General features: G+C 37.8%; 1 protein-coding gene across 2 annotated transcripts in view; it reads right to left on the minus strand.

Moving 5' to 3' along the window:
• LOC101160614 (regulator of G-protein signaling 6) overlaps nucleotides 1–20,506 on the minus strand; it is a 44,714-nt gene extending 24,208 nt beyond the window's left edge. The window contains exons 1-2 of one of the 2 annotated variants that reach the window (XM_023953161.2): nucleotides 20,380–20,506; nucleotides 16,309–16,668 (exon numbers count right to left, since the gene is read on the minus strand). In XM_023953161.2, the coding sequence (XP_023808929.1) occupies nucleotides 16,309–16,593 (285 nt within the window). In that variant the 5' untranslated portion in view covers nucleotides 16,594–16,668; nucleotides 20,380–20,506. Of the gene's footprint in view, nucleotides 1–7,023; nucleotides 7,147–16,308; nucleotides 16,669–20,379 lie in introns of those variants that run through there. The other variant, XM_020714677.2, reaches the window with a different exon arrangement.
• Between the last annotated feature and the right edge of the window lie 5,730 nt (nucleotides 20,507–26,236).

Consider the following 26,236-nt stretch of genomic DNA (forward strand, 5'->3'; position numbering starts at 1 on the left):
ACCAGGAGGATTTTCTGCATACAAACCATGAACAGCCGCTCTTCTAAACTGGATTTAGCTCTACAGGTTTGTCCCAAAAGGGTAATCTCTTTCACTTTCAAGTGTCAGACTGTAGTTTTAGCCGTTTCCCTCAAGGCCTCCAAGTCCTCTGTGAGTTGTGTACTGAAGACTTGCTTCATTATTGGTGGGGAGGGGGCAGCGTGGAAAGTTTAGCCCAAAACCGGACTTTTTTTTTTTTTAAGTGCTGACAGCTTTTTCTTTTGAAGGGGTGCAATGTTTCTGAAAATGGTTTTTCAAATCTCGACCGCTCTACCACTGCACCACAGCCGCCCCATAACCCCACATTGTTTTTATGTCGATGTTGTTGGCACTGTAGCATTACATTTTTATGATCAGATTATGCAGTCTATGACAAATATATAGGTCACCAGGCAAACCTGTACATTTCACCTGTATCCAGCCATAAGGGCAATTGTAACTAAATTTGTGCATTTCATTTGTGTAAAGTTGGACAAGGGCATTCAGATTTTTCAGTCAAATGTTTACAGGGTAAAACAGGTATTCTAATTGTACATTTTATTGTTTTTGAGCTTGTTGTAAACAGTCGTATATTTTGTTGTGCTTTTATGAATTCCTTCTCCGAAAAATTAATAATTTTTAATGCAAAGGTAAATTATTTTAAGACTGAACGTTGGTTTAACCCACCAATCTTCATTAAGAACCATCAAACTCTTAGAGAATCCTAAAAGAATCGCTTTCTACGTTTTCTCCAACACTTCACTCTCCTGTGAGTCTATGAAGGAATTCATTAGTCTGCAATTAGGCCTCCTCTGCATGCTTCACAGAGAGAAAAAGGATGAGTATGTGGGTGTCTCAATAATGGCTCTCATAAAAACCTTTTTATGTCACCTGTGACCTCAAGGATCCAACATGAAAAGACATCAATTAAAGCTGAAAAAAAAACTCTTGCATGGCATGACTTAACTCCTAGAGCTTTCCAGGATCTGGATGGTTTCGACATCTTTTGGAATAAAATCATTTTAAGACTTCAGCAGCACAGGCCACTTTTTTTCCTTCTGCGTACTTGGTTCGTATCACACAAAAACAGATCCATGACGTCTTTGCCACGCTAGAAATAAAAATATACCTATTGAGTAAGAAGGTTTTTCATCACTCTTGTGGGTTGGACAAATGAAAAATGTAAAGTACTTTATTAAATCAGATCAATTTACTGTAGCCATCCTAAACTCACAAAAGCACAGCTTTATAGCATCATTTCATTCAGTTAGAAGAAAGGAAAATATAAGCAGATAAGGGAAAAAGAGATGTGTGGCTCTCATTATTTCTTGAGGACCGCACAGAGACTTGGAGTGCTGAAATACTTAAATAACAAGCTAAGACTTTGGTATAAATGCACACACGCACGTGCACAAACATGGCTTCAAAACACAGAGTCCACAAAAAAAACCTCTCTGGATTATATAACTGACAGAAACTGAAAAACCCACACTTTTTTTTTCCTTTCAACAAAATTCTGTCCCTTTGGCAACATGTGAACCCTCAGTCCACAGTTTCAACTTTATATTGTCAGAAAAATTACAACGCTGCTGCCAAAGTGCTCAAAGAGAGAGTACAGATTAAAGATTATATAAGCAGGTGTTGACAGATGTCACTTCTCCATAACAAATTAGGAATTTACATCTTTCTTCAGCCTAAGGAATCCAAAGCCTTAGTCGCTTGCGGCCGGTTTCTGGGTTGTCCAGGCCTATGGAGGGTCATTGAGAGGAGTGGCTACATTTTAAGGGGCGTGCAGGCGTGTCTTTCAGCTCATTGTCCTGCTTGTGGTAAGGCTGGGCAATAAAATAAATATATACATAAACATATCACAATATACCTTTTTCTCGATAAAAGAATGAGTCTATGGTGAATACTTGCCAGTTGCAAGCATTTTCTCCTCTTTGGCGAGTAAAAGTTAGAGGGTCACGGATCCAGACTGGTTCATTTGGTCCGTATCAAGTCCCGAACGTTGCGTTTGGGTGACACATAAAAGCGTGTAAGAAGCGTTCTCAGTTGTGTTAAAATAAACTTTCTAACAGGTAAACAGTTACTCTTTTTTCTGTTTGATAGCACAACAATCATTGCTTAATATTTGTCCGCGGTTCATGTATTGCTTCATTTCTCTGTTTACGTCGGCTACAGTGGCCGTTTTGGCTCAGTCGTTCCGCTCAGAGGACAGATTGTATTCAGACTGGGGAATCTCAGAGCGAACCGAAGCTCAGTCCGATCTGAGAGCGGTTCCAAGTGCTGGACCCCGGTCCGCCTGGATGTGTTCAGACTGACAATTTGTTCTTGATTGTTGGAGGAAACCAAGTCTGGTTCACTTTCAGCAGAACAAATGTGTCCAGTCTGAATACACCCAAAGAGATGAATCTATAGAAAAGGAGGAGTCACTGGACGCCAGAATCTGTGCTTCAGGGTTTTCATACTAAAAAGACGCTTCATCAACTGATGAGGAATACGTTTGTGTTTGAATTCAAGATGCAGCCACATCAGTTATTCTGGAGAGAGCATCGATCGCCGTGAAAGCCTGCCGGATGCCGATAGTTGGACAGATAGTCGGGCAGGTAGAAATTGCTCTTGGAGGCTTGTGCATCCTGTCAAGGTTTGCAACAGGATGATTCATCTCGCCCTCATCTCTGAGGCTTTTTTGTCTGCTGCCAGCTACGCCTGTTGGCTTTGCTATTGAGACTTCGGGGCTGAGATCTGCTTTTAAAACCGTTCCTTAGAGACTGTGTGCAAGAGAGGAGGCTGTGTTAATGACGACTTCAGCCAAAAGAAATGTCAAAGGAAGCACTTTGGGAATGATTAAACGAGCGAGCTTGAGTGTGGACATGGGAGGTCCGCATGGAAAGAAAAATTACCCATCAGGATGGTTCACTCTGTTGGAAAACCACTTTAAAATGTGCTGCACCCTTTGAAAAAAAAAAATAGCTCTACTACTACACAAAGCTGTCAGTAGCCCACTGGTCCAATCTGATAAATCTAACAAGACTGTAAATCAGGGAAGAATTTGGAAGACCAGCTGATAAAGAAAACAATCCACAGGATTTCCTCATCCCTTCACTTTATCACTGCATCATGAAATCAAGGAAAATGTCGTCAACAGCCTTTTTTTTTAAATCAAAGAAGAGATTAGCTGGAATGCCAAGCAGCGTGCTTAATGCTATGTCCATTACTGCTAGAGCCGTCATGGAAGCAGGGATGGGGGGAGGGGGGGGGGGGGGTCATTTGTAGCTCCGTGTGAATGCAGAAAGCAGAGTGCCATTTACCAGGAACACTCCGGACGGTAATTCTTCAGGGCATTGTGATAACAGACAGACAAGCACATTCTGGCAGAATTACAAAGTCAGAAAAAGCATGAATGAAATGTGATTTTTGGAGAGAATGTAGTCAGAAAGAGAAATTATTTACTCCTCTTAAAGAGTTTTATGACAAACCAGGTTTTTACAAATATTTGTTTCTATTTCTTTTTGTACTTTTTTATACTTTATGGTAAATGTTATGATGTGAAAGAGCACATGAAGCAACTTGCAGTCCAAGATCAATTTTTCCCATATTGTGTTTATCAGGAGCCAGGCTTCACTCCGTCTATAAATCATTTTCAAAGGCTTCAGACAGAACTCCTGATAGAAATCGATCACTCACCTCCTACCTCAAGATTTATTTCTTTTCATTTTATTTGTTTGTTTGTTTGCCCTGACCAGCTAACACTGTGAATCACAGCTCTAACAAAAACCTAAACTATATATAATAGAAGGCAGGAGGTAAAGGCCAGTCCTACACATGCTTTCCTCTGTGAGACGGAAACATTTAATAAACAAACAAAAACCAAAGCTAATCATAACAAATAGCCTGAAATATTACAGAATAAAAAGAATGAATACAAGCTTAGACACGACAACTAAAAACCAGGCACTTTGAAGGCGAACAGAAACAAAACAGCTGAGGTGATGACAGCTGACACCTGGGGTGAGCTTGGAGGAAGCGCACGACACCAAACATCAGGGCTGGGAATCACTGGGTACCTCACGATACGATACGATTTGCGATACATTGCTCACGATAACGATACTATCACGATGTGGCGATAATGTGATAATCGATATATCGTCTCTAACAACTCACTATATATCAAACATTTAGAAAGAAGAACTTGAAAAACTGCTTTTTGGAAAATATTTCCCAATTTATTTTTTCGTTTTTAAACACAATTATAATGAACAACTTGTGTCCTATTTAGTGTAATGATAACAGACTTTTGTATAACATTGCTGAAATCAGTAATACTCTGTCTTTGACAAACAATGACAATTTTCATTTGGAAACATCTGTGACATTCAGTGTAAACAATAGTGAACATGAACAGCAGTGCCCAATATTTAGTACAAAATTGCTGTAAACAGGATAAAAAAGGAATTAGTCAAGTAGCTGCCAGGCACATTGGTATTAACTTTTGAAAAACAAAGCCATAGCTATCACATTATTTTAAAAAATAGCTGTAAATCAGATATTAATTCTGTGAACAAATTATAGTGTCTTTGTTAAAAATAAATGTGATGCAATCAAAAATAAAATTCTCCCAGAAAAATAAAATCAAGTAGCTAGGATCTTTTCTTTAAGTTATTTAATCGACCCTCCGAAGATGCGTCTTACCAAAGGATGATTAATATAAAGTTTTACAGGGTCTTGGGTCTTCAAACATAATTAAAAGGTCGATACTTGATGAAGACGCATCGAGAATCAATCACAGGACTAAATATCGCAATATATCACCATATCGATACTTTAGCACACCCCTTCCAAACATCATAACAATAAAAAATAAAAATGGAGAAAAGGACCAATCCTCTTGGAAACTACAAATTTAAACTTTGGCAAGTTTTTAAATATAAAAATTCCCCGTTACTTAACTTTTTAAAAATGTGTTTTGTGAGCCAATAAATGAAAATGAACACGAATGGGATCCTGCCTCCAGTCTTCGGCTATGGTCACAAACACGACCGCCACCGCGCGATGGGGAGGAATCGGCAGAATCTTTAAGATTTCATGCCCCCGGCCGATTATGTGAATATCGCTGATTGGTTCATGAATGTAGAAGGCTGTCTGGTGTCAGTCAGGCGGGGATGATGCCAACAGCTGGACGACCACAGGGCGGGGACAGCAGCTCTGATTGGACGATGCGTAAATGTCTCCGGCGACGGCTGCCATCGGTCGCCAGTTGTCTTGAGACATATTAAGAAATTAACCATTGTGCCAGTCACTGCCAATGCACAACCTCCAAATGTGCCCACTGACCGATAGAGAAAAATCATCCGATCGCCGCAAAATGTTTTGCTTAAAACCGTCCAGCCTTCGCGCAGTGTGTAAAAATGCGACTGCCACCTCCCGATTACAAATGCGGCCACGTGGCCACCTGCTGAAAAACCTATTTAGGTGGCAGCGCTGTGGCATTTTGGGAAATGTGACCATAGCGCTAAGCAGACTGCACTGCTTAAGTCTTAGTCACAACTGCTTTCACGGGTGGATACACAAGTTTTTATGCCTATTTTAAGGCTCAATGTACTAAATGAGCGACCATTGATATAATTGTGAAACAAGAATATTAGTTGAAATTTCATCCATCCACTGATTAACTTTATAGCTTTTATTCTGCATATTCTTCTAGTGTTTTCGTCATTGCAGCGTATGAAATGGTTTTTAAATTCTTTTCTCGAGCCTTGATTTTTGTTTACGTCTAACTATAAGTACAGTTGATCCTACGTTAACCATGCATTTCTCAAAGAAAACTGCCAGACAACGTCCTTCACCCTGTGGATTTTCAAAGCCCCCCATCATCCTGTTATTTATTTTTTTAGATCGCAGAATAAGGACAAAGAGTCAAAAGAACGCCATGTGATGCACATCCACTTCCCATTTTTCTTCCCTTAAAGTTGTTATTTTTAGAGACAAAACCGTTTGCTTTAATCCAAATAATCAAAACAAACCTGTTACTTCAGTGCATTTGAAAATCCATTTTCTTTTCCCTTACTCTCTCCGGTGAATACAGATTTGTTGGAGGTGTTGGAGCTAACAGGAATTGCAATTTTACGTCTATTTTTCTTTATAAATGCTACAAGAACGCGTTAAAAACACAGTAGACCGGCTTCCTGCACAAATACACCTTTATGTACACATCACTTCTAATTGGCTTATGAATATTGGAATTTTTTTGTCATTAATTTACGCATCCAAACAAACCTTATCTTGCTGTACACGCTCAGCCAGACTAAGCAGAGCATTTTCTGCAGAAAAATTGCTGACAGCAGCATTCTATTCGCCCGAGAGAGTCTTCTAATCCCTCGTTCTGACATAGAAATGTGTTTTTATGTCAGCCAGAAGAGCCAGTTAATAAAATTTGGTTCATTTCTTTCAAAATCCCTATTAACTCTTTCATAAAATGTCTAAATTATGTCACAGATTGCAGAAAGAAACCAATTTTAACAGTGTTTAGGTAAAGAGAGATTTTTTTTTTCAAACCAAATGCGTGTGCACCCTGCAAAGCTGCTGGCTCTGTCAAAATGCTTCAAATTGGCTGCTTCTGTGTTTGTTTCTCCCCCATCGTTAGCTTTTTTCCTCTTTTCCTCCATGACAGCATTTCTTAAAACAGGAGGCTGCCAGACTAATAATAGCTTTTTACTTTCTCCAACCCAACTGTAATGAAATCCTTAAAAGAAACCTATGGGAGAGATAACATTTACCTCCTATTGGGCTCCAAAATAACCAAGACGTGGAGGAAAAAGCAGAAACTATCAGGCAAAGTCACCAATGAGAGAGGACGGAAATGATGAGAACTTAGCTTAGCATGACAGTATTTCATAGAATGTGTTTTCCTGAAGAAAAAATAAAATAGAACCACTGAATTTATAATAAATGCGTAATAAAATGGATTAAAAGGCCTAAGATATCAAAATTTCCTTTACTCACACGTTCTGTCATTGATCAGAACTCCTTCGTGAGCTCACCTAAAAGCTGCTCTTCCTGAGGTCCGGATCGACTCTAGAGTTTCACCGCAACCGGCACTCGTGCGAGAAGAAGGTCAGCGGAACAAGTGCGCTCGAGGGAAACAAAATGAAAGCCATTAAACACATTACAGGCCTCCGAGTGCAGGCGGGCTGACGTCAGGTCGGGCAGCGTTTACCTGCCAAAGGAGCATATGGAGAGGAGAGGCAGCTGGCGTGACGGGACTTTGTGTCACAGACCGGCCTAAATATGAGACCGATTCCTGCACACCGTCAATGAACAGGAGAGAAAGCGGCACCGACCTTTACAGTTAGGCCCTTTTAGGAATTGAACCTTCATCCAACATGCATGAAGGTGAATAACAGTCATTTTTAATTAACATTTTATTTTACTCTTTATTTAAGTTTGTTAGGTATTTAATAAAGAATCTCCAAAAATAAGCTATAGATTGGAACCTGAAGTGAGGCAACTTAATGATGTCCAAATTCAAAAAATAAAAGAAAAAAAAGGTATTTTCTGCTCATGATAACAATAAAACCATTTCAGTCAAGCTGAAAATGTCATTAAGAGTGGGAAGGAGTTCTTTTGCATCAGTTAAAAGAAACCACAAAAGGCAAGCAGAGCAGGTTTGACGGGAGCAGACTGAATCAATAAAAGGAAACGCTGATGGAAAATGTGTGAGCTAACTTCTGTATCATCCATCAGTTTGCTTCAGTCTCTTTGCATCCATCCAAGTTCCTTAATGGACGACGCAGAGAGCACGCCTGACGAATGGGAGCATTCATTAGTCATAACGTGGCCCTGCGGCCTCCACCTGACTTCCTGCCATTTGTGGGGGTTGTGTTTGGAAACGGTTTGACTTTTTTGACATCGTCAATGCTGTTGGTTTCTGCACTCAGATAAATCAGAGCTATGAGGGTTTATTTTGCCAATAATCAAATGACTTGATGAACAAAAGGATGACGAAGGCGGTCGTGGTCCTACACTGCTAACCATTTCATCCTTTGTTTTAGACATTCAAGATATTTTACCAGGTTAGACGTTCTTTTTTAACTTTGCTCGACACCTTTTCAAATAGATAAAATAAATAAAACCCACAGTAGTTTATTTTGATTATAGTGACAAAAAAACTAGTGTAATAAGTGGATATTAATTATTTTAGAACAAAATGAGTCTTAGTACAAGTTGATCCATTCTTATAAAGCCTCATGAAATCTAAAATTAGGTTTTCTTCTGGAAATTTTGGAAACATAAATTTACATATTTGTTTCCAAAATAAAGACAGTGCCAGTTTAATTTGTCAACATTTATTCCACTTCAAAATGGCATCCTTAAAAAAGACTTTTGAGCTTTTTCAGTTTTGAATCAAGTTTTTATGTATTCTAAGAGTATGGAGTAAAAGTATTTTGGCTCGTTTTAATAAGAATACTTGTGTGGAACTATGTTTTTAGATCTTAATATGGGATTTCTTGTCAAGTAAAAATTCTTTGCTGCATGAAAACTTATTTAGAAATATACAAAAACATCTATAAACCTGTTTGCTTTAGCAGTCTTCTAAATTAAAATGTTAATATTAGAGGACGTGATAAAATTAGGCTCTGGTTCTTGTTTGAACTGTAGAAACTTTTCATATATTTCTATTTACGGTAATACTCCTAATTGTTAAGTAAGAGTTTGCTCCATTTGTATTCTTATTGTGATATTGTTGTTTTGGACCACAAAATGTGAAATATAACACCGAAGGCTGCAAAGTGTCCCAGGTTCAGAGAAAAAAACAAACATTTCTCAACACGAACACCTTCATACCACCGAATCTGAAAGTATTTACTTTAGAAGACCTAATAAAATCTAAATTTAAGTGCAACTCAAACAAACATAGTTTATTAAAGAATAATTAAAGAATGAGGAAACTTGCAACAAAAACAACAAAAAAACAAAAGAAAGAGAAAAATAAATACATCGGGTGAAACTTGATAAAAATCAGCAAGAAAAAAGCCCAGAATCCCTTCCCCATCATAACGCATCTTCTTACTCTTCCTGATATGGATCATACAACCAGAAAATCTCAATAAAGAATCCCAGGAGAGCTCAGTGATCTGTTTTTGGATGAAGTTTTATTTTGGACAAACCCTTTTTCCTTGAAATATCTTTGTTTCTGTCTTTTCAACAGGCTGTTCCATGAATTGTGTTCATGACCTTTTCTGCAGCGGATTCCATCAAACATGTTTTGATCATGAAAATGTGAATATAATGTTTCCCCAAACTGCAGCAAAAGCTCACCATCATAGGTTCATCTCCAAAAAGTTCATCTAAAGCAGATTCATCAAAAGGAAAAAGACATTTGCGACACAAATCCATCACAACAACCGAGCAGCAACGCAGGGCAGGGGTTATGTATCTTCAGATAGCCATGGTTGTGCGTTTGTATTGGACTTTTTTCTTAAAGTCCCAGTGTGATCATTTTTTGTTTTAATTTTTAAAACGTTCCTAATGGTTTTTTTAATCATAGTTATGTCATTTTTAGCCAAAATCCTTCGTTTTCTAGGACGTCGTTTCCTCAGAGTGTCAGTACTTCTTTAGAAATGTATCTCTTAGTTGGGGGCGGAGCCATTGGAGCAGAGAAACCCCGCCCTCACTTCCCAATACTGATCGGTTTCTAACGATTTTAATAAAGAAATATTCAGAAATGCAATTTTTAAACCCAATCTACTTCATATTTGTTAAAAACATAACTTTTATCAGAGTTGGTTTTTATGGGGTTTAACTGTTTTTTTTTAGATACTGTTCATTTTTATGTTTTCAGACTAAAATAAAATGTCCGCAGCGCTTTTACTAATTACTTGAACCCTTTTGGTTTCTGCATTTGCTCACTTTAATAGGTTTGTTTGCTTACAGGTAAACAAAGACAGGTGTCACCCCACCGGGCTGAAGCATCTGCAGGGAGCATTAGCACAATAATGGCTGCAGGTGTACTTATTCACAGCTGACCTCAGCCTCCCATCCACACATTAACACCTTTCTGAATATGTTCATCTCTATCCTGGACCGCTCTGCTTCTTTTCCTCCTCCTTTGGTTAATTGTCTTTTTTTTTTTTTGTGCGCTTGTCCTTTGAAGTGCAATCCTTTGTAATTTTTGCCAAATTTAACAAGCGGCTAAGGAGGTTGTGCTACATCTCATTACGGCTCGGAAAAAGCCCAAGCGATTGTTTTCCTAACAAAACCCTATGTTAATCCAGTTACACCATGAATATTTTTCAGATTAATTAGGGATTAAACCATTTGCTTTGGGGACAAAACCAGTGTGAACAAAGGCGAAAAACAGTGCAGCAGACTCCAGAGGAACAACACAAAACGCACACTTATTGTGCCCCGTTTCTGCTTTCATTATTAATCCTTAGGCACAATCTGAATAAATATGAGAAGAAAACACAATCACATTGATACAAACGCCACAAAGTGGCAAAGAGGAGCCTATTCCAGCAAATAGCCACGTCGAGTATAAGCCGCATAGCCAGGATTGCGAGTTATATTTAACGCAAATATTTTTAAAGTTTAAGCTTAAAAGTTTTTAAGCCATTTTCGGAAAAATGTCGTAGTACCAAAATCATTGAACACATGTAGAATATTACTCTTGATAAAACATTTTTAAAAAGTCACATTTATGGTGAGATCATCTACAGAAAGAATAAAACTTGTTTAAATATAACAAATATGTATTTTTTTGACTACAAGTCATTCCTGCAATCAGCCCTAAGACTCTACAATCCATCCGGTAGCCATTTGTCTACATGTAAGAGAGGTTTTTTTCCCCCTTGTATATTTCACATTTATTTTCTTGTGCTGCTATACTGAATTTCCCTTATAATAATTCATAATAATAATTAATAAAGTTGATCTTACTCTTAACGATCAAACATTTTCCATTTTTTGTCATACTGAGCTTTAGAAAAAAGGGACAACAAAAGATAAATGCTTTTTATTTTTAAAATAAAACTGCAAAATTTAATTTTGATTTTGATTTGAGTTCAACAAATTCAAGCAGTAGGTGTTGCATTGAAAAAGGGACTAAAGATCTTCTAAAGTTGGGCAGTACGGTGGATCCTAGAGCGTCGTGTCACTGCAGGCACAAACTTTAAGTGAAATCTGATTGTAGTCAGCGCTTCTGAAACTTGAAGCTAATGAGGAAGTGTTTTTAGGTGAAATTCCACTGACAGCTCCACTTTGTCCCAGAGAATGTCTAATTTCCCAATAAAATGCAGTCAGGAGTTGTTTACTACCATCTGCAGCACTGAAAGACACTTCCAACTAAAGATTAAGTCAGAAAACACATCAAGGCACAATAAGACTAGAGTTTAGTTCTGACTAATTGACAAATAAATGTAGAAAACTGCTTTTATTTTGAAAGTTTGGGCCACCTGGTTTGCCATAGTGGAGCTGGGGGACACTTTCCATGACATCCGTCACAGTGTGGACGCAAACCCACCTTCTCACTATGCATCGACGCAAAGCGCACGCAACGGTAAAATAGCTGTGTTCTAGCTGCACTGATGGGACAAAGTCACTTTAAATTTGAAAATAAATAAATAAAAAATCGACAGGAGCGGCTTTTCCTTTGACAACTGCTGTCGACACAACCAGAGCATGACCACCACACTGATGCCTTCACAGCAAATAGCTCTGTGCTGTCAGACATGGTGAACAAGCTTACACGGAGTTCAGAGAATCCAAAAGATTTGTTCAAGTGCATCAGCTTGGTTTATATGCGTTGCTAAAGGGAAAAAATAAATGTCCATTTATTTAGGCTCGATCACAAAACGTTGTCACTCAAACCCGCTGTGAGCTCGTCATTTTTCATGATTAACAAATGGAGGACTCAGGCGTTTGTTGTTTTTTTTTTAAATTAGACACAGATAAATAAGTGAAGCGGTGCCGCTCGTCGTTCATTGTGGAGGATTAGTTTGGATTAGACCTGAAAGAAGCAGGAGCTCAGCGGGAAATCGAGACGTTATTAGTTTCTCAGCCTCAGGTGGAGATCCCTCTGAAGCGACTGCTGCCACTTCTCTGCAGGAAATAATGGCCACTCGTGCCGTTTGGCGTGGGTCCACCTTCAGATGAGACATTTGTCGATGTCCATTTTGGTTTACAGGAGCCAGGAACATGTGCCAGCCCCTCAGAGCCGATTTCGCACTGAAAAAGTGTCCTTATCAAACAACTGAAGAAAAATATAGAATATAAGATGTTTTTCCCGATGTTGGAGGTAAAAAAATCTGCTTATGGAACTAATAGAATTAGTCTTGGTAAGGTCACTCAGAATTAATTGTGATGATGACAAAAATAAATCTTGAAATTCACTATTAACACTCATATTTATGTATATTGATCTGGTAAGGAACTATGTCCTAAAATAAGCATGCAGTGCTAAAAAAAAAAAGAGTTTTAAATCTTTAAAGTTTGTTTAGGCCTATTTATCCACATCTTCTAATATATTCTCATTTAAGAACTAGAACAGTCGGGTATTCCTAATTTTTAGATCATAAATTATCCTTAAGTAAGACTAGAATTACAAAGTGTCTAAACATTTTATTTAAATGAATGTTTACTTTCATACTTCATGCTTTTTTACTGTTGAGTCAAATGAAACTTTCCAGTTTCCTTAAATAAAGCAAGTTTGTTTCTTTAAACGAAACGACTAAGTCATTAACGGCTCCTTTTGCTTCAAAATATGATGTCAAATTAAGATTAAAGTGTTTTCAAGGTAAAACGACTCAAGATTTAATGTCAAAATAAGTCGTTACAATTTACTGAAAGTAAGTTAGTTTTGTTTTTGAGATTTTGTGATTGTTTGCAGTTTACATCATGCACTGCAAAAACCGAATCTTAACAAATTAGAAAGACTTGTTTACACAAAAATTGTCTAATTTTCTATTTTGCGAAAAAAAAGAAAGTAAAAAAGCAAAATAATCTTAGTTCAAGCAAATATATGTTAGAATTCCTAAAATAAGAATTCCCTGGTAAGACCATTTTGATCTTATTTTTGCTCAATTAAATAAAATTTGCCAATAGGATAAGAATTTTATTGACTTCATTCTACAGAGCCTTTTTTACAGTGTGATCCACTGCCTCCAATGACTGCTCAGCATCAATGCAAACTGCAGACCAGACTAAATCACTGCAAACTCAATTAGGCATCTCAAGAACCTTTATTCTGAAAGGGCTGCAGGAGAAAGAAGAAAACACAGCAAGAGTTCTCTCAACATCTAGATTGTGCATTCTCATTAAATGCAATTTTTAAAGTGTGTAAATTATACCATGAGAGGTGAATAAACGTCAAAACTCGCAGATGCCTTTTCAGTTTGCATCATACTTAAATAATCCAAGACATAATTTTGACCAAACTATGTGTTGAATCCATCAAAAAATTAGGATATCTTTCTCTTCTCTGGCAAAATTAATCAAAATAAAAAAATATGACTAGGTTTCTGTTAAATATTTAGGATTATCATCATCTTTGAACCTTCAGTTTTCAATAAAACGTCTCATCACACGGATTAAAGACTCACTTTGATGAAAATGATGTTTTTGGTGTTTTTTTAGTCTTTTTTTGATGATGGAGGACATATATTCAAAAAACTAGGCTTAAATTTGCATTTCTGAGTATTTCTTTATTCAAATAAGCAAAATAATAAAAAAATTTGTTTGATAAAGATCGTATTTGTGACACCGGGCGGGCTACAAGCTCGTCTAAAAACTGCATAATCATTATTAAAAAAAACACTGGGAACACTTCGAAAATAGAGTAAACGATGTTTTTTGCTGTAATAAAGTTGGTCAAGAAATTCACACGATTCAACTAAAAAAAAGGAAAAAGAAAAAAGGCATCGGAGAGTGAAGTGCAAATCTAAAAAGTTTGATTCAATTTTAATGTTAGATTTTGTCATGATTTAGAATAATTGTTTTCTAATCTCGCCTTTGCCTCAATAAATAGAATGAATTTAAAAGTGAATACATTTGCAACAGGAAAAGCCATTTCCCCGGTAAAAATGAATGTGAGTGGGAAAGGAAGCAATCTAGAGCCGCCGTGTCTGCTTGGACACTGAGCCCATCAAAGAGTCGTGTAGAGATTCATTGAGCAATGATTCATGTTCCCGCTCATCTCTGCACATCTTGCCGTATGAAATAGTCCGATTAACATTCACTGGGCTGCAGCCACCCCACATGGCAGGAATGTATGGTTTCCACAGGCCTCGGAGGCTCAAAGCCGTCAAACAAGGCATCGTGACAGATTCCCCTCATCAACAAAGAGCTTGGAAATAAATTCCAAGCGTGACACTAAATCACAGTGAATTCTTCTTTAAACGCTGGAAGACCACTTCACCGTGCGCCCTTGTCTCCAGTGAAGTGTGCTGGCTCTTTTAGAGTGAAGCTTCTCAACTTTGTGATTCTTAAAAACCAATTCTCACCTTGAGAGAAGGTTTGTAGCTGCAGCATCACTGCACAGATTTCATTTGAGAATATTCTTCTAGGATAGTTGTTATAAAATTCAGGTTAGTTGCTTTAGAAGCAGAACTATTTATCTTTTTACTGATGATTCTCCACGCTTCTTAGAGGCTGCGTTAATCAGTTGTCTGTTGTTTAAGTTTGAATTGGATTTTTTTTTAAAAAGGACGACGTTCTGCTCAAAACTGTAGAAGAAACTCTGCTTAAACTCGCTTTTTTACTTTAATTCCTGTATGTCATATTTGCTCATTTAGATGATACCATGAATCTTCCATATTTCTTGCACTCAAAGCGAACTTGGAAACTACTTGTAGACTTTATTTCTTTGAAACAAACTTTTGCTTCATTGTCTGGACAAAAGGTGAACTTTATGATGAAATCACCTTCCTCCGCTGGTTAGTTCTCATGTGGCAGCTGCAGCAGAGTAGCTGCAGCTGCTCTAGCCACCTCGTCAGGCATTGTGTAAGTGTAAGGGTTAATGGCCAACGAAGTGTGTGTTATTACTTTTTAATGCACGCCGTGGAAGCCTGAACTGTCCGAAGCAGAGGACAGTTGCTTCCGCAAAGTGCGTTAAAAAGTAATAATGTATACTTCGAAGGCCATTAACCCGCTTATTCCATGGTTACTTACAAAAGCAATACACATTAACCAGTTTTTTGTCCTTAATTCTTGTTTTTTTTCCGATTTGGATCGCTTTTCTCACAAAAAGCGGACAATTCTTTACGTGATGCGACCGCTGCAGTCGAGATTCGGCAATATATATATGCGGATCTTTCCGATGGGTTGAATAAAGCCTCAGTTCAGAGACAAATTTCACCTCTTACCGCTTGATTTTGTCCAAATAAAGAAGCCGGCGCAGTGATACAAAACATTTAAGCTAGGTGACCGGAACTTCTTTTCTCAACGTGCGGTTATCAGGTTTTAACGCACACCCAGCAGCCAATCAGAATCGAGTATTCACCCGGACCATGGTATAACCCATATTAGCATCTCTGAAGCACAGTTGCTGATTTCCAAAACACCAAGGTCTTGCCTTGTTTCTATCATATAACTCACAACCTCCATTTCAACTAACAGATTTGTCTGACTGAGTGAATAACTTGGACAGAGCCGGCAATCCCCGTCCTGAAAATCTACCTACCTGCCTATTTTCCAGATTTCCATGCACTTCTTGCTGCTGATTACCTGGATCAGGTATGTAAATTTCTTCCATTTTCTTCCATTTTTATCTTTTTGAAAAAACAAAATTAAGCGATGTTTAAGGTTCTTATTCTTAGAAATGTCAAAATGTAGATGTAAGCATGTGTGCGTGACCTCTAACCTGGCTTAGGTGCTTGGAGGACATTTGGATAAAAGACAATCTACTCTACAGTACAGCCTGGCTTACATGCGACCCTGCAGCTCAGCGGCTGCTACTGTTGACGGGAACGCACAAAAAATGAAGAAAAGTTCCCATTATTTACTGCAGTGCCTTTCTGTCACACATGTACACACAGACAATGGTTGGGAGAAAATGACGGCTGACAGGTTTAACTTTATCCCGGTGAATATGTAAATCAACACCCTCAGCTCCTGTCAACACACCCAACCACTGCAACTTTGCTGTTTATATTGTGAAGTAGTTGGCCAGAGCTGCCAACACTGTCTGAGGAGAAAATATTTACTCTTTTTCACATTCATTTATGAAATAATAAAACCATTTTTCCATCAACTCTGCTTCCACGTTTGATTTTAGGGAGGAAGACCTCTTACCTTCCTGTAGACCATCATGTTGGGGGTGTCATCCTCTGGGTCTATGCTGCTCATGGACCTCATTGAAAGTAGGGGTCGAACTGCTTTAACGGGTTCCTCCGAGCCGCCATTAGGGTCCTCGTTCTGTCTGTCACCTTCCTCAGACCCTACATCCGATTCTTCAGACTTTGCATCTTGTTCTGTCGTGTCTGCTGAGCTCGGGGGGTTCTCCTCCTCCTGCTCCTCCTCCTCCTCTTCCTGCTGCTGCTCCTCTTGGAGCTGAAGCTCTTGGGGTGCCTCCGCCATGGCCTGTTATCCTCCTTCTCTGCGTCACAGTTGTTCCTTGATGTCCCTCCTGTGATCTCTCCTCAGATGAGCTCGCTGTGGGAAAAGACAGAGCGATAAATTGGACCATGCGACCTGCGCCAAGATCTCATCTTCCATCAGTCTTCTGCTTCATCTCCTGTCACAGGAGGTCCAGGATGGATGAAAAGAATGGATCATAAATTCTCTACGTTTCCTCCGTTTCTCCCACTCCAGCGTTACAAATGACTGAAGTTATACTTTCTTCTTCCTTCCTATTTTTAGTCCTTATAAATGAAGATATTTTCAGAACTGTTTACCAGAGGACCTCACTCTCTTATTTTAAACCACCTTCACAACATCAACATACGTCTTCCTCACTGTTTCTAGAGTTTAAGCATTTCATTTCCATTTTTCCAACCACTGCTTCATTCAAGAGGCAAACATTTTGCTTCAACTATAAAATATATTATTTGTGCAATAAATTCATTAAAAGTTTTATCTGACTTTTTTTTATAGAACAAGCTCCAAAAACACAATGACTTACAGTTTTTTGTTGTTTTTTAGAATTAATATTTTTTAGGTATTTTTATTTTTAAAAAAGATTTGAAAAATCAATTAATAGCTATGGAAAAAAATGCTTAAAGCCCCCCTCCGAGCATCTTTTGATCTATTTTCATAGCGTCCCCCCGTGGTCTTTTAATTATAAATATGTTGTTTTTAGGCAAAAATCAAAAAACGTGTCGTTTTCTTGGACAAAAATTCTGCAGAGCAGCAGGTGTTCATTAGAATTTCACCTCCAGGTTGTAAGCGCGACTGTTAGCAAGGAGCAATCCCGCCCCCCCTTCCCCTCCCCGTTGCTGAGAACTTGGAGTTTTCCATATCACAAATGTGCTTTCAAAAGGCCTTCATTTGTCTGCTACAAATTCACGACGATTGAATAAAGTATTATTCATAAACTCAAGTTTAAGCTTAATTTTCTTTAAACGTGTCTTCCATCATTGGAAAAATGCCACAAAAACATGTTAAAGACATCAAATTAGAAAATAAATGAAGCTTACAGTTGGTTCCAACCCTTCAGCATTATCATTAACAATGGTTATTTAAATAACTGGCCTATTTTTATTTATTAAAAGAGCAGATTCCAGTTGGCACAGAAATGAACTGAAATGGGTGCATGATGCCTACATTTAGCTCCATGTCAGCTCGCTCTTTAAGATCAATACACTGGGAATTTTTCTGTGAACATAAAACTGAGGGGTTGAAGTCTCAGAGGGCTGCTGCTTTTGAAGAACTGTGTGGCTTTTTCTTTTATTTATGCAATTTCATATCAAGAAAAAGAAAAAAAGCATTTCTGGGAGCATTTCTGGAAAAATGGCCTGTGATCTGTCGTCTCTGCTCCAGACATCTGTTTGGTAATCCATACCTGCGGCTGGCGCTGACAACAAAACGACAGATTTGTTTGCCTGTAAGGTTTGACATCACACGCCCATCGCCCCATGCTTCCTCCTGAGATCACGTCGCTGTTTACGCTGGAATCAATACGACCAGATTAGCTCAGGATCTTGATTTTGCATAGAAATGAGAAGCTCTGGCTGCATACCAAACATCAACAGGCTTTGATCAGAGCTAGTAAAAAATAAAATAAAATAAAGATTTTAAACCATTTTTATTTTTAAAAGTTTTGCCACTAATACAAGACAATTGTGCATTTTATTTTAAAGAATCTAATTCAAAAAAATATCAGATTGCAGATTATTGCCTTCAAAAAGGTACAATTTTGATGGATTTACACCAGAGAGTTTCAAATCAAAGATACATTTTGTACTAAGTTCCCCCCTATTATCAGCTGCTTTTAAAACCGAAAACATTAAAAGAAACAATTTAAAGCAGAAAAAAATGCCTTTATTTGCTTTATGCTATAAAAATAATATATAATTAGCTGTATTCTATCCTTTGGCTTTTTCAGATGCAACTTTTGTGATTCTCAGTTTATTTTTTTAAATGAAACTACAAATAAAGTGTATTGGTCATCTTCAGCACTTTAAATGTTATCTTTCTCCGTTTGTTTCTGCTGTTCGGCTGTTTATTATTATGACTCAAGAGAACTGGATTCACATGGTCAACACTAAAACTCTGCAAACCAATCAAGTGTTCAGTAAAACATAAATGACTTTTCTGAAGTTAATCTCATGTTCACGTCGTTTTGTTGTTTTTTATTAAACAATGGCTGATTTAGAAAAATAAAATAAAATAATGTAAATGAGCCAGTAACTTGTTTACAGGAAGAAAAAAATTCAAAATATCAAAAAAATGATCATTTTTACAATTGTTTTACTTTTTTTATATAGTTTTGGCCTTCATAATTAAAAGCTTCAACATTGTTGTGAAAGTTAATTAGATTACTTGACTTATTAAGTAATCCCTTATTTTACAATAATACTCTTTCAGTAGAATTGTAATGCTTTAAATGACCTGTATATTATATTTACTTCTATAGGTCATCATAGCATCTGAAGTGACAAATGTACCAGGGTATTTATTTCCCATTTAAATATAAGGGGATGTAATAATAATAACTAATATAAAACATTTGATTTTTAGGAAAGTGAAGAACATTTGGACCAAACCTCAACTTTAGTCAGTTTAGTCCATAAAAACAAAAAAAGGGCTGTCTACTGTTAAAAAATAAAAAGTAAAAAACAGAAACCAAATAGAGAACCTGAAACATTAAGCTGGAGAGACCATTTTTAGGGGCAAAACAAAAAGATTTTAAAAGGTTGAAAGTGACAGGACAACCACAAAAATACAAAAACTGAATGCCCCAGTGTTTTGCCACTTAAATAATTAAGTTCTGGTTGGTTATTTTGTTGGAATTCACAAGTCACTGAACATGTAATGAAGGAAACAGAACTAAAATGCATTGGTACGAGTCTTTGTAGTATTATGCTACAGCATTGCATTACTTCTGCAATAAGATACTCCAAACACTGCAGGTTTGTGACGTTTCTTTCTGGACTCTCATCCCCCCAAAAGCCATGAAATTCCTGCAGCTCCCATCTCCTCCAGGAAAGGAGGTGGCTGGCTGTTCTGATCGGGGACAAACTCTTTTACTTAATGGACTTCGAAGGAGTGGTATATGACCTGGATCCAAGATTCCTGCATAATATTGCTCCCATTCAGCCATTGAAGCATAATTTACCCCTATTAGTTAGGTTAGAAGGATGATGGGGATCAGTTTTAATACATACATAAGAGGAAACCCTTATCTTAAAGCGTATAATTATGAGTATTGGCAAACCATGGAAGTGATGTGTGAGATTTTACCAAAAACCAGCAGAAATGGGGCAACTTTCCCCCCCCCCCCCCCCCCCCCCCCCCCCATTAAAGTTCTCGAAGTCCCATTTTGATGGATAGTGTGATAAATAACTAAGTTGGAACATTAGGATCTACTTCTGAATGCCCCCAGGACTCTGGTGGGAGCCGGCGCACCACACCTCTGTGCCCCTCACTGTTTCCGTGCAGATTTGGACAAACAATAAAATAAATAAATAAATGGAGTAGGGCTTCTAAGAGTCTCTTGCATAGAAAGTGCACGGACAGGTGATGGAAGAAAAGAAAAAAACTCTGCGCGTTGCGCGCAAAGCTGTAAATTCCAGTAACGCCACCCCGCGCGCCACCGACAGCAGTTACGAGCGCGCGGACAACAATTCCGGCTCTTCCCGCTGACTCTCATCCAGCTCCTTCTCATTCTCATCCATCTGCAGCCACTCCATCCTTCAAACTTACCTCAGCAGGCGCGTGTCTTCATCCTCCGCGCGGAGCTCAGGCGCCAACAAGCACTGGATCAACAAACACCTCCCAGAAAGAGACACGGAGGGGGAGGGAGGGGGGATGGCGGGGAGGAGGGGGTCTCTCATACATAATGAAGACAGCATTTGTCTTTTAAATCTCTATGCATATATAAACTCATTTACTATTCCACAAATGTATCTCTTCAAATATAAGAATATCCACAAGATTCATTTTCGTTTTTTCTATTGAAAACATTTGAGTTAAAACTAAAATGTTTTCAAATGTTTAAAGATTCAAGAGTTCTGTTGCTCCAAATCACTTTCACCAGTAATGAACTGCTGATTGACAGCCCAGTCATGCTATTTTTATTTGCACTAACACATCCGACTGCTGTTTCGGGTCAGTTTGTTGTCGCTGGAGCTGTGGCATCAGGTTAAATGCAAAGTCCAGCTTTCAAGATCTTGTTCCTGTAGTCAGTCTGTTTGGATATGTCTATGTACACAAATCTGTCTAAATCTGTGATGGTGAGCTCTTCTCCTTTGAGGAAATAATCCAACCCATCCTGCAGGTGTGCCGTATCAGCATGATCATTGCACAGGTGTGCCTTAGACTGGCCACAACACAACGCTGTTTCATTTAGAATATAATATTGCGGTAAAACGTTTAAGGTTCCACAGGAACTGTACTCAGTACAAGCTACGGTGAGTTTATGGGTATGTGTTTATGTATATAAACCGAATATTGTGGAGAATGGATTTTTGGTTGTTTTATACTCAATTCTGTTTGTTCAGTAAGCGTGAGGCTGTAACACAGAGTGGATTTGCTGTGGAGCAGCAGGCTTTGTTCGGGTCACAGATGGTGTAGATGTTTAATATTGAAGCTTTGATCTCGTCTATTTGCCTTCCAAAAGCTCTCATGTTCATGTGCTGCGGCAGATTTTAATGTCAGATTTGCAGCCGTGTGGATGGAAAGCACTAAAAGAATTCATAAATATTGGAATGTCATTGGAGGAGCTTGTGACTTTTTTGTGGATTTAAAATAACGACGGTTGATTTTAACAAGGTTAAAAAATAAGTAGTTTAGCTTTAAAACAGTTTTTTTTTTTTTAATACAGTTGTTTACTTAATCTGATTGGTTGATTACATTACACATATTGGGCGACTTAACGTAAAGAAAATGTCTAAAATAGACAAAGAAGACACCACAGAAATAAATAATAACATGAGTAAATATTAAAACTTAATATGGTTTGTCAAATATTCTTTGTAAAATGGCAAACTGTACAGCTGCTTATGATTTTATTTTTTTATTTGTTTTAATCTCCATGGATCTGTCAGTGTGTGTGTGAGAATCAAAATGCCACGTACGATGGATTAGGATGAAACCTGTGAGATATGGAAACTTCCGACGCCAAAGAACCGAGGATTGTTTTAAGTCAGCCTGGGTAACTCTAAATTTCCTTCTAAAGATTTGGATTCGAGGTTTGCAGGACGATATCCTTAACCTTAACTTTTCCAAAATTCAGAGAAGATGCACCGTCAGAGTGACATCATTTTGGTGGAGGAAGTGTAGTGATGTGGGAAAGCAACTTCCTCTGTGGGGAAAAAACAAGCATTACAAGCATTATATATTATAAAGATTGTTACATTACTGTGAAACACTGGTGACCTGTCAAGGGTGTACCCCACCTTCTCCCAACTGCACCTGGGATAGGCTCCAGCAACATTATAAGGGACTTTGCGGGTTTAGAAGATGGACAGAGATAGTAACAGAGCTAAAAAAGAATATGCAACAATCAAATAAATTGGTCTTTTTAATGTATCTTTAACCTTAGATGTACAAATTATCCAAAACAGATTGCAAATTTTTAAACAAAGTTGCAAAATTTGCAAAACTAACAAAATAAGCGCAACATAAAGAGAGAATCTTAAATAGAAGTAGTTTAAGTATTTCTTGATTGTTACTGATATAAATGTTTGATTTTTCTGTGCTTTTCTGCTGTTCAGCAGAAACGCCACTCGGAATTGAACCCCTAACTTACAAAGGTACGCTTTCGAACCTCTCTTGTAACATTAGCACGCCAATCTCTGAATGTATTTTTTTTTTCCATCACGAGCATAAGCATAACTGAGAGCACTTGAAGCAGGAGATGCAAAGCGAGCGGTTAGAGCGCGAGCTGCAGGGGCTCCAGCTGGAGACCGAGGCGGATCAAAGAAACTGATGCAACCGCTGACCGAGAAAGGAAACTGGGGGGGTTACACTCCTTTTACTTGCAGCGACACCCACTTTCACATGAAACTTGTCAACAGACGGCATGTTTAATGTGATCCGGGCACAGCTAAACCCATTTGCTGCCCTAACTTGATGAGACCGCCACAAAAATGGGGGGGGGGGGACGACGAATTCCAAAGCTGCTCTATTGTCATGGCCCGCAGCAGGCCTGGACTGAAGGACTGCTGCAAATCTTCTGTCTCACTGCACCTTTGGGCAAAAACTCCAACATTCACCAAATTTGCACACAAGTTCACCAAAAGAAAAGGAATTTCTTGCACAGTAAACCCCCCCCCTCCAAAAAAAATCTTTTGAATTGACAACACAGCGGGAAAAAACATTTTAAAAAAATGGTTGGGACTAAAAAGATATTTCTAAATATACTAATGAAACAAGTTGGGGATATCCTAAGGACGTTTTAAAATTATTATGGGATGGCCGAAGGACATCCGGCTTGGTGGTCATTTTATGGAAAATTGTTAAATTTGCAGATTTTTCACATTTTTCCATAATATGGCAAAAGAAAAACTTTTAAGATCTTCAAAAGATTTCACTCGCCGCCAGGTTAAGTCTACAACCATAAGAGTTTTGTTGACCTTTGACCTTCTTTGACCCCCATCTTGAATGAGAAATAAAAACCCACCTTTATTACCTTCTACAAATTGAGATGTCAATGAATCTCCTCCTAACTCCTCGGGCATCATCGGAAAGCGACCTCCCCCCCATAAAAAGGTTGGAAATGGAAGTTGAACATTGTTTTAAAAATGTTTTTCCCCCCAAGTGACCAAAAAAAAAAAAAGGTTGCTATGGAGATAAAACCACCAGAAATGCCGCAATTTTGAAAAAAAGTGTTTCTCACAAGACCAGGTTTTCAGAGGCAAAGGCAAAACGTGCCTGAAGTAGCCGCTCAGCCAGTGAGGGCATTTAAAAAAATAATAATAATAAAGGGGGGGGGGGGGGGGGTGAGACAGGTAAAGCCTGTGGGGCATAAAACATCGCTCACTGCTCTAATTTCCTTCTTTTTCTTTTTTTTAACCACTTTTATGCCGTTTGTACGTCTCTGTTCTGTGGAGGAGAAAGTCCGTCTCAAAAATCAATACCCGAGCTTAGAAGCAAAGTCTTCAAAAACAAGATTGATACTAATGGAGCAATGTGTTCACACAGACGTACACATTTATCTGCTCATAAATGGAGGCTACCGCCTTTCATCTGGACTGACTGAGTCACTGAGCATCAATAAACAGGAAGACAAGTTCCCACAGGAGTAGGTTTGTGTGATGCCCCAGATCTAGTTAGACATCCACAGCAGCAGCTTTATTTTAAAAAAAGACACTTTAACATCCATTTATTTTCTCCCAGCCTTTTTTTTTTTTTTGCTCGAGTCATTCTCTGACATTAGCAAACTACAGAAATTAATCTATTATTAATAGAATACTTCAAACTGCTCACGGCGCACGGTAGGAGTTGGCTTTTAAATTCCCACAGGACTTAACCGGAAGAGGATTTGACCGTCTGTCTATGAATAGATAAGTGGAGGAAACTCAGGCTCCATCCAACTGAAGATGCCATGCAGCCTAAATATCCCACATTAATAGAAAAAAAAATATCTGAAAGTTCTTCATATTTAATGAATTACTTTGAGATGTAACACAAAAAAAAAACTAAAAAAATATCTTATTTGGTTAGTTCATTTTTGCAGGAGTCCTTAAATCAACGTTAAGCCGCTCTCAAATGACAGCGGATGACAATGCTTTGCCAGACTCCCCTACTCTCTGCCTCTCTTCTTGAGTGAGAAGAGCGGAGAGCTGCAGGGACATGAAGGCCTGTGTGTGGGCTGCTGCAGTGTGTGGGATAAAAGCATCAAGGGTCCATGTGCAGCATGAGTCAAGAGTCAGAAAAGAGCTGCTTTCTGCCAGTAAACTCCTTCATTCGCTTTAAGTCAAATGAGAATAAATGTCTGGATGAGGTAAATGATGAAAATACTGGGTTTTAGTACCAGCGATCTCTCGGTTTGGAAAAACTTTTTATCTTAAATACATATTTTTCCAGAAATGTAATATTCCAAACAATCGAGTTTGTGCTGGAACTGAATTTAAAATAAAATAAATATTGTACTACTTTAATAACTAGTAAAAAAGATGTACATCACAAATATATAACTGTTTTTTTAATAAATATTCAAGATATTTAGCCAGGTTTGAAGTTGTTTAATCTTTGTTCTCCACCTTTCTAAACTTTTTTCTCAAAATCAACACAGTTGAAATGTTTTGTCTCATCAAGATCTAAGAACTAGAAATGAGCAAATTATTAAAAGTCCTTTTGGTTTAAAAAACTTTAAAATAACTCCAATTGCACTGGGATTTTTGGTTAAGGAAGCTAATTCAAAATCTAATAGACCGACATCCATTGCTTTTATTTTGGAAACAAAAATGTCGATTTATGTTCCAAGTTTTAGATTTTTTGAGGATTTATTAAGATGGGCCAACTTGTACAAGGATTTTGTTAACATTTTGTTCTAAAAAGAGTCATTTCCACTTAATAGGCAAGTTTTTTTATTGTCTCTAATTAATACAAAATCAAAAAATTAGCTTAGAACTACCAAAAATTTTTATTATTGGGATGTATAACATTCAATTTGCAGTAATTCTATCTGACATTTAGCTTTTTTTCCGCCTTTTAAAATGCTTGTGCGGATGTCCTTGTTTCTAGTCTTGTGATAGGCATGTCCAAAGTCTGGTTTAATTTTCCACCGGCCTGCAGGCTCTTTTAATAAAATCAATAATATGTGGCCCAAAGCATTTTCCATAAGATTTTGGTCAGCTAAATTACGTTTTAAGCCGTACCAGTTTTTAGAAGGAAAAAAAAAAAGGAAATGTGGACAGAAAAGCGGAAATTGGTTTATTTTTTAATGAAATATGAAAAAACTCTGTCTATGCCTAGAAACTGTGGTTGTATTTAAGGAGTTCAATGGTATCTACAAGTGAACTCTGAATGAGTGGTGCCAAAAAATTGACAGTAATTTTGGTCGAACCGTGCAAAGAAGTGAAAAGTATGCCATTCTAATAAAAACAGTTCATTAGTTATTTTGTATTTAAAATTATTAATATAGTCTAAAAAATGTCCAGCGGAAGATTTTGACCTCTGGGCCAGAATGCAAAAGAGTTTGGAAAGCCCTGATTTATATTTGTTAAGCAAAAATGACTCACTGCATGAACAGATAATTGTTCTTTCTAGTGATTTTGGCTTTAAGATGAGTTTTTTTTCCCCTTTTTTAGGCTTCTTCTTTTTGCAGTTAACCAAGGACACTAAAAACAAGAATTCAAGCGTAAAAAAAACCTGGAAATTCCTGCAGATAAAGACCAGATCTATTAACAAACATTAAAATATATATATTTTAAAAAAGCATGCGTATAAATGTACAAAATCAGTCTAACACGTTCCAAACTCTGCACATAGAGTTCCGTTAAAAACTCAGAGATCTCAATCATTATTTTTAGCTTCGGATGCTGCAAACGGAGGAGAAAACGCAGAATGGGACTAAAATACAAACAGGTGAGTCAGTGTGTGAGGAAGGAAAGCC

This window comes from Oryzias latipes, chromosome 24 (genome assembly GCF_053564925.1).
Source record: "Oryzias latipes strain Hd-rR chromosome 24, Olatipes_Hd-rR_3.1".
Classification (NCBI taxonomy): Eukaryota; Metazoa; Chordata; class Actinopteri; order Beloniformes; family Adrianichthyidae; genus Oryzias; species Oryzias latipes.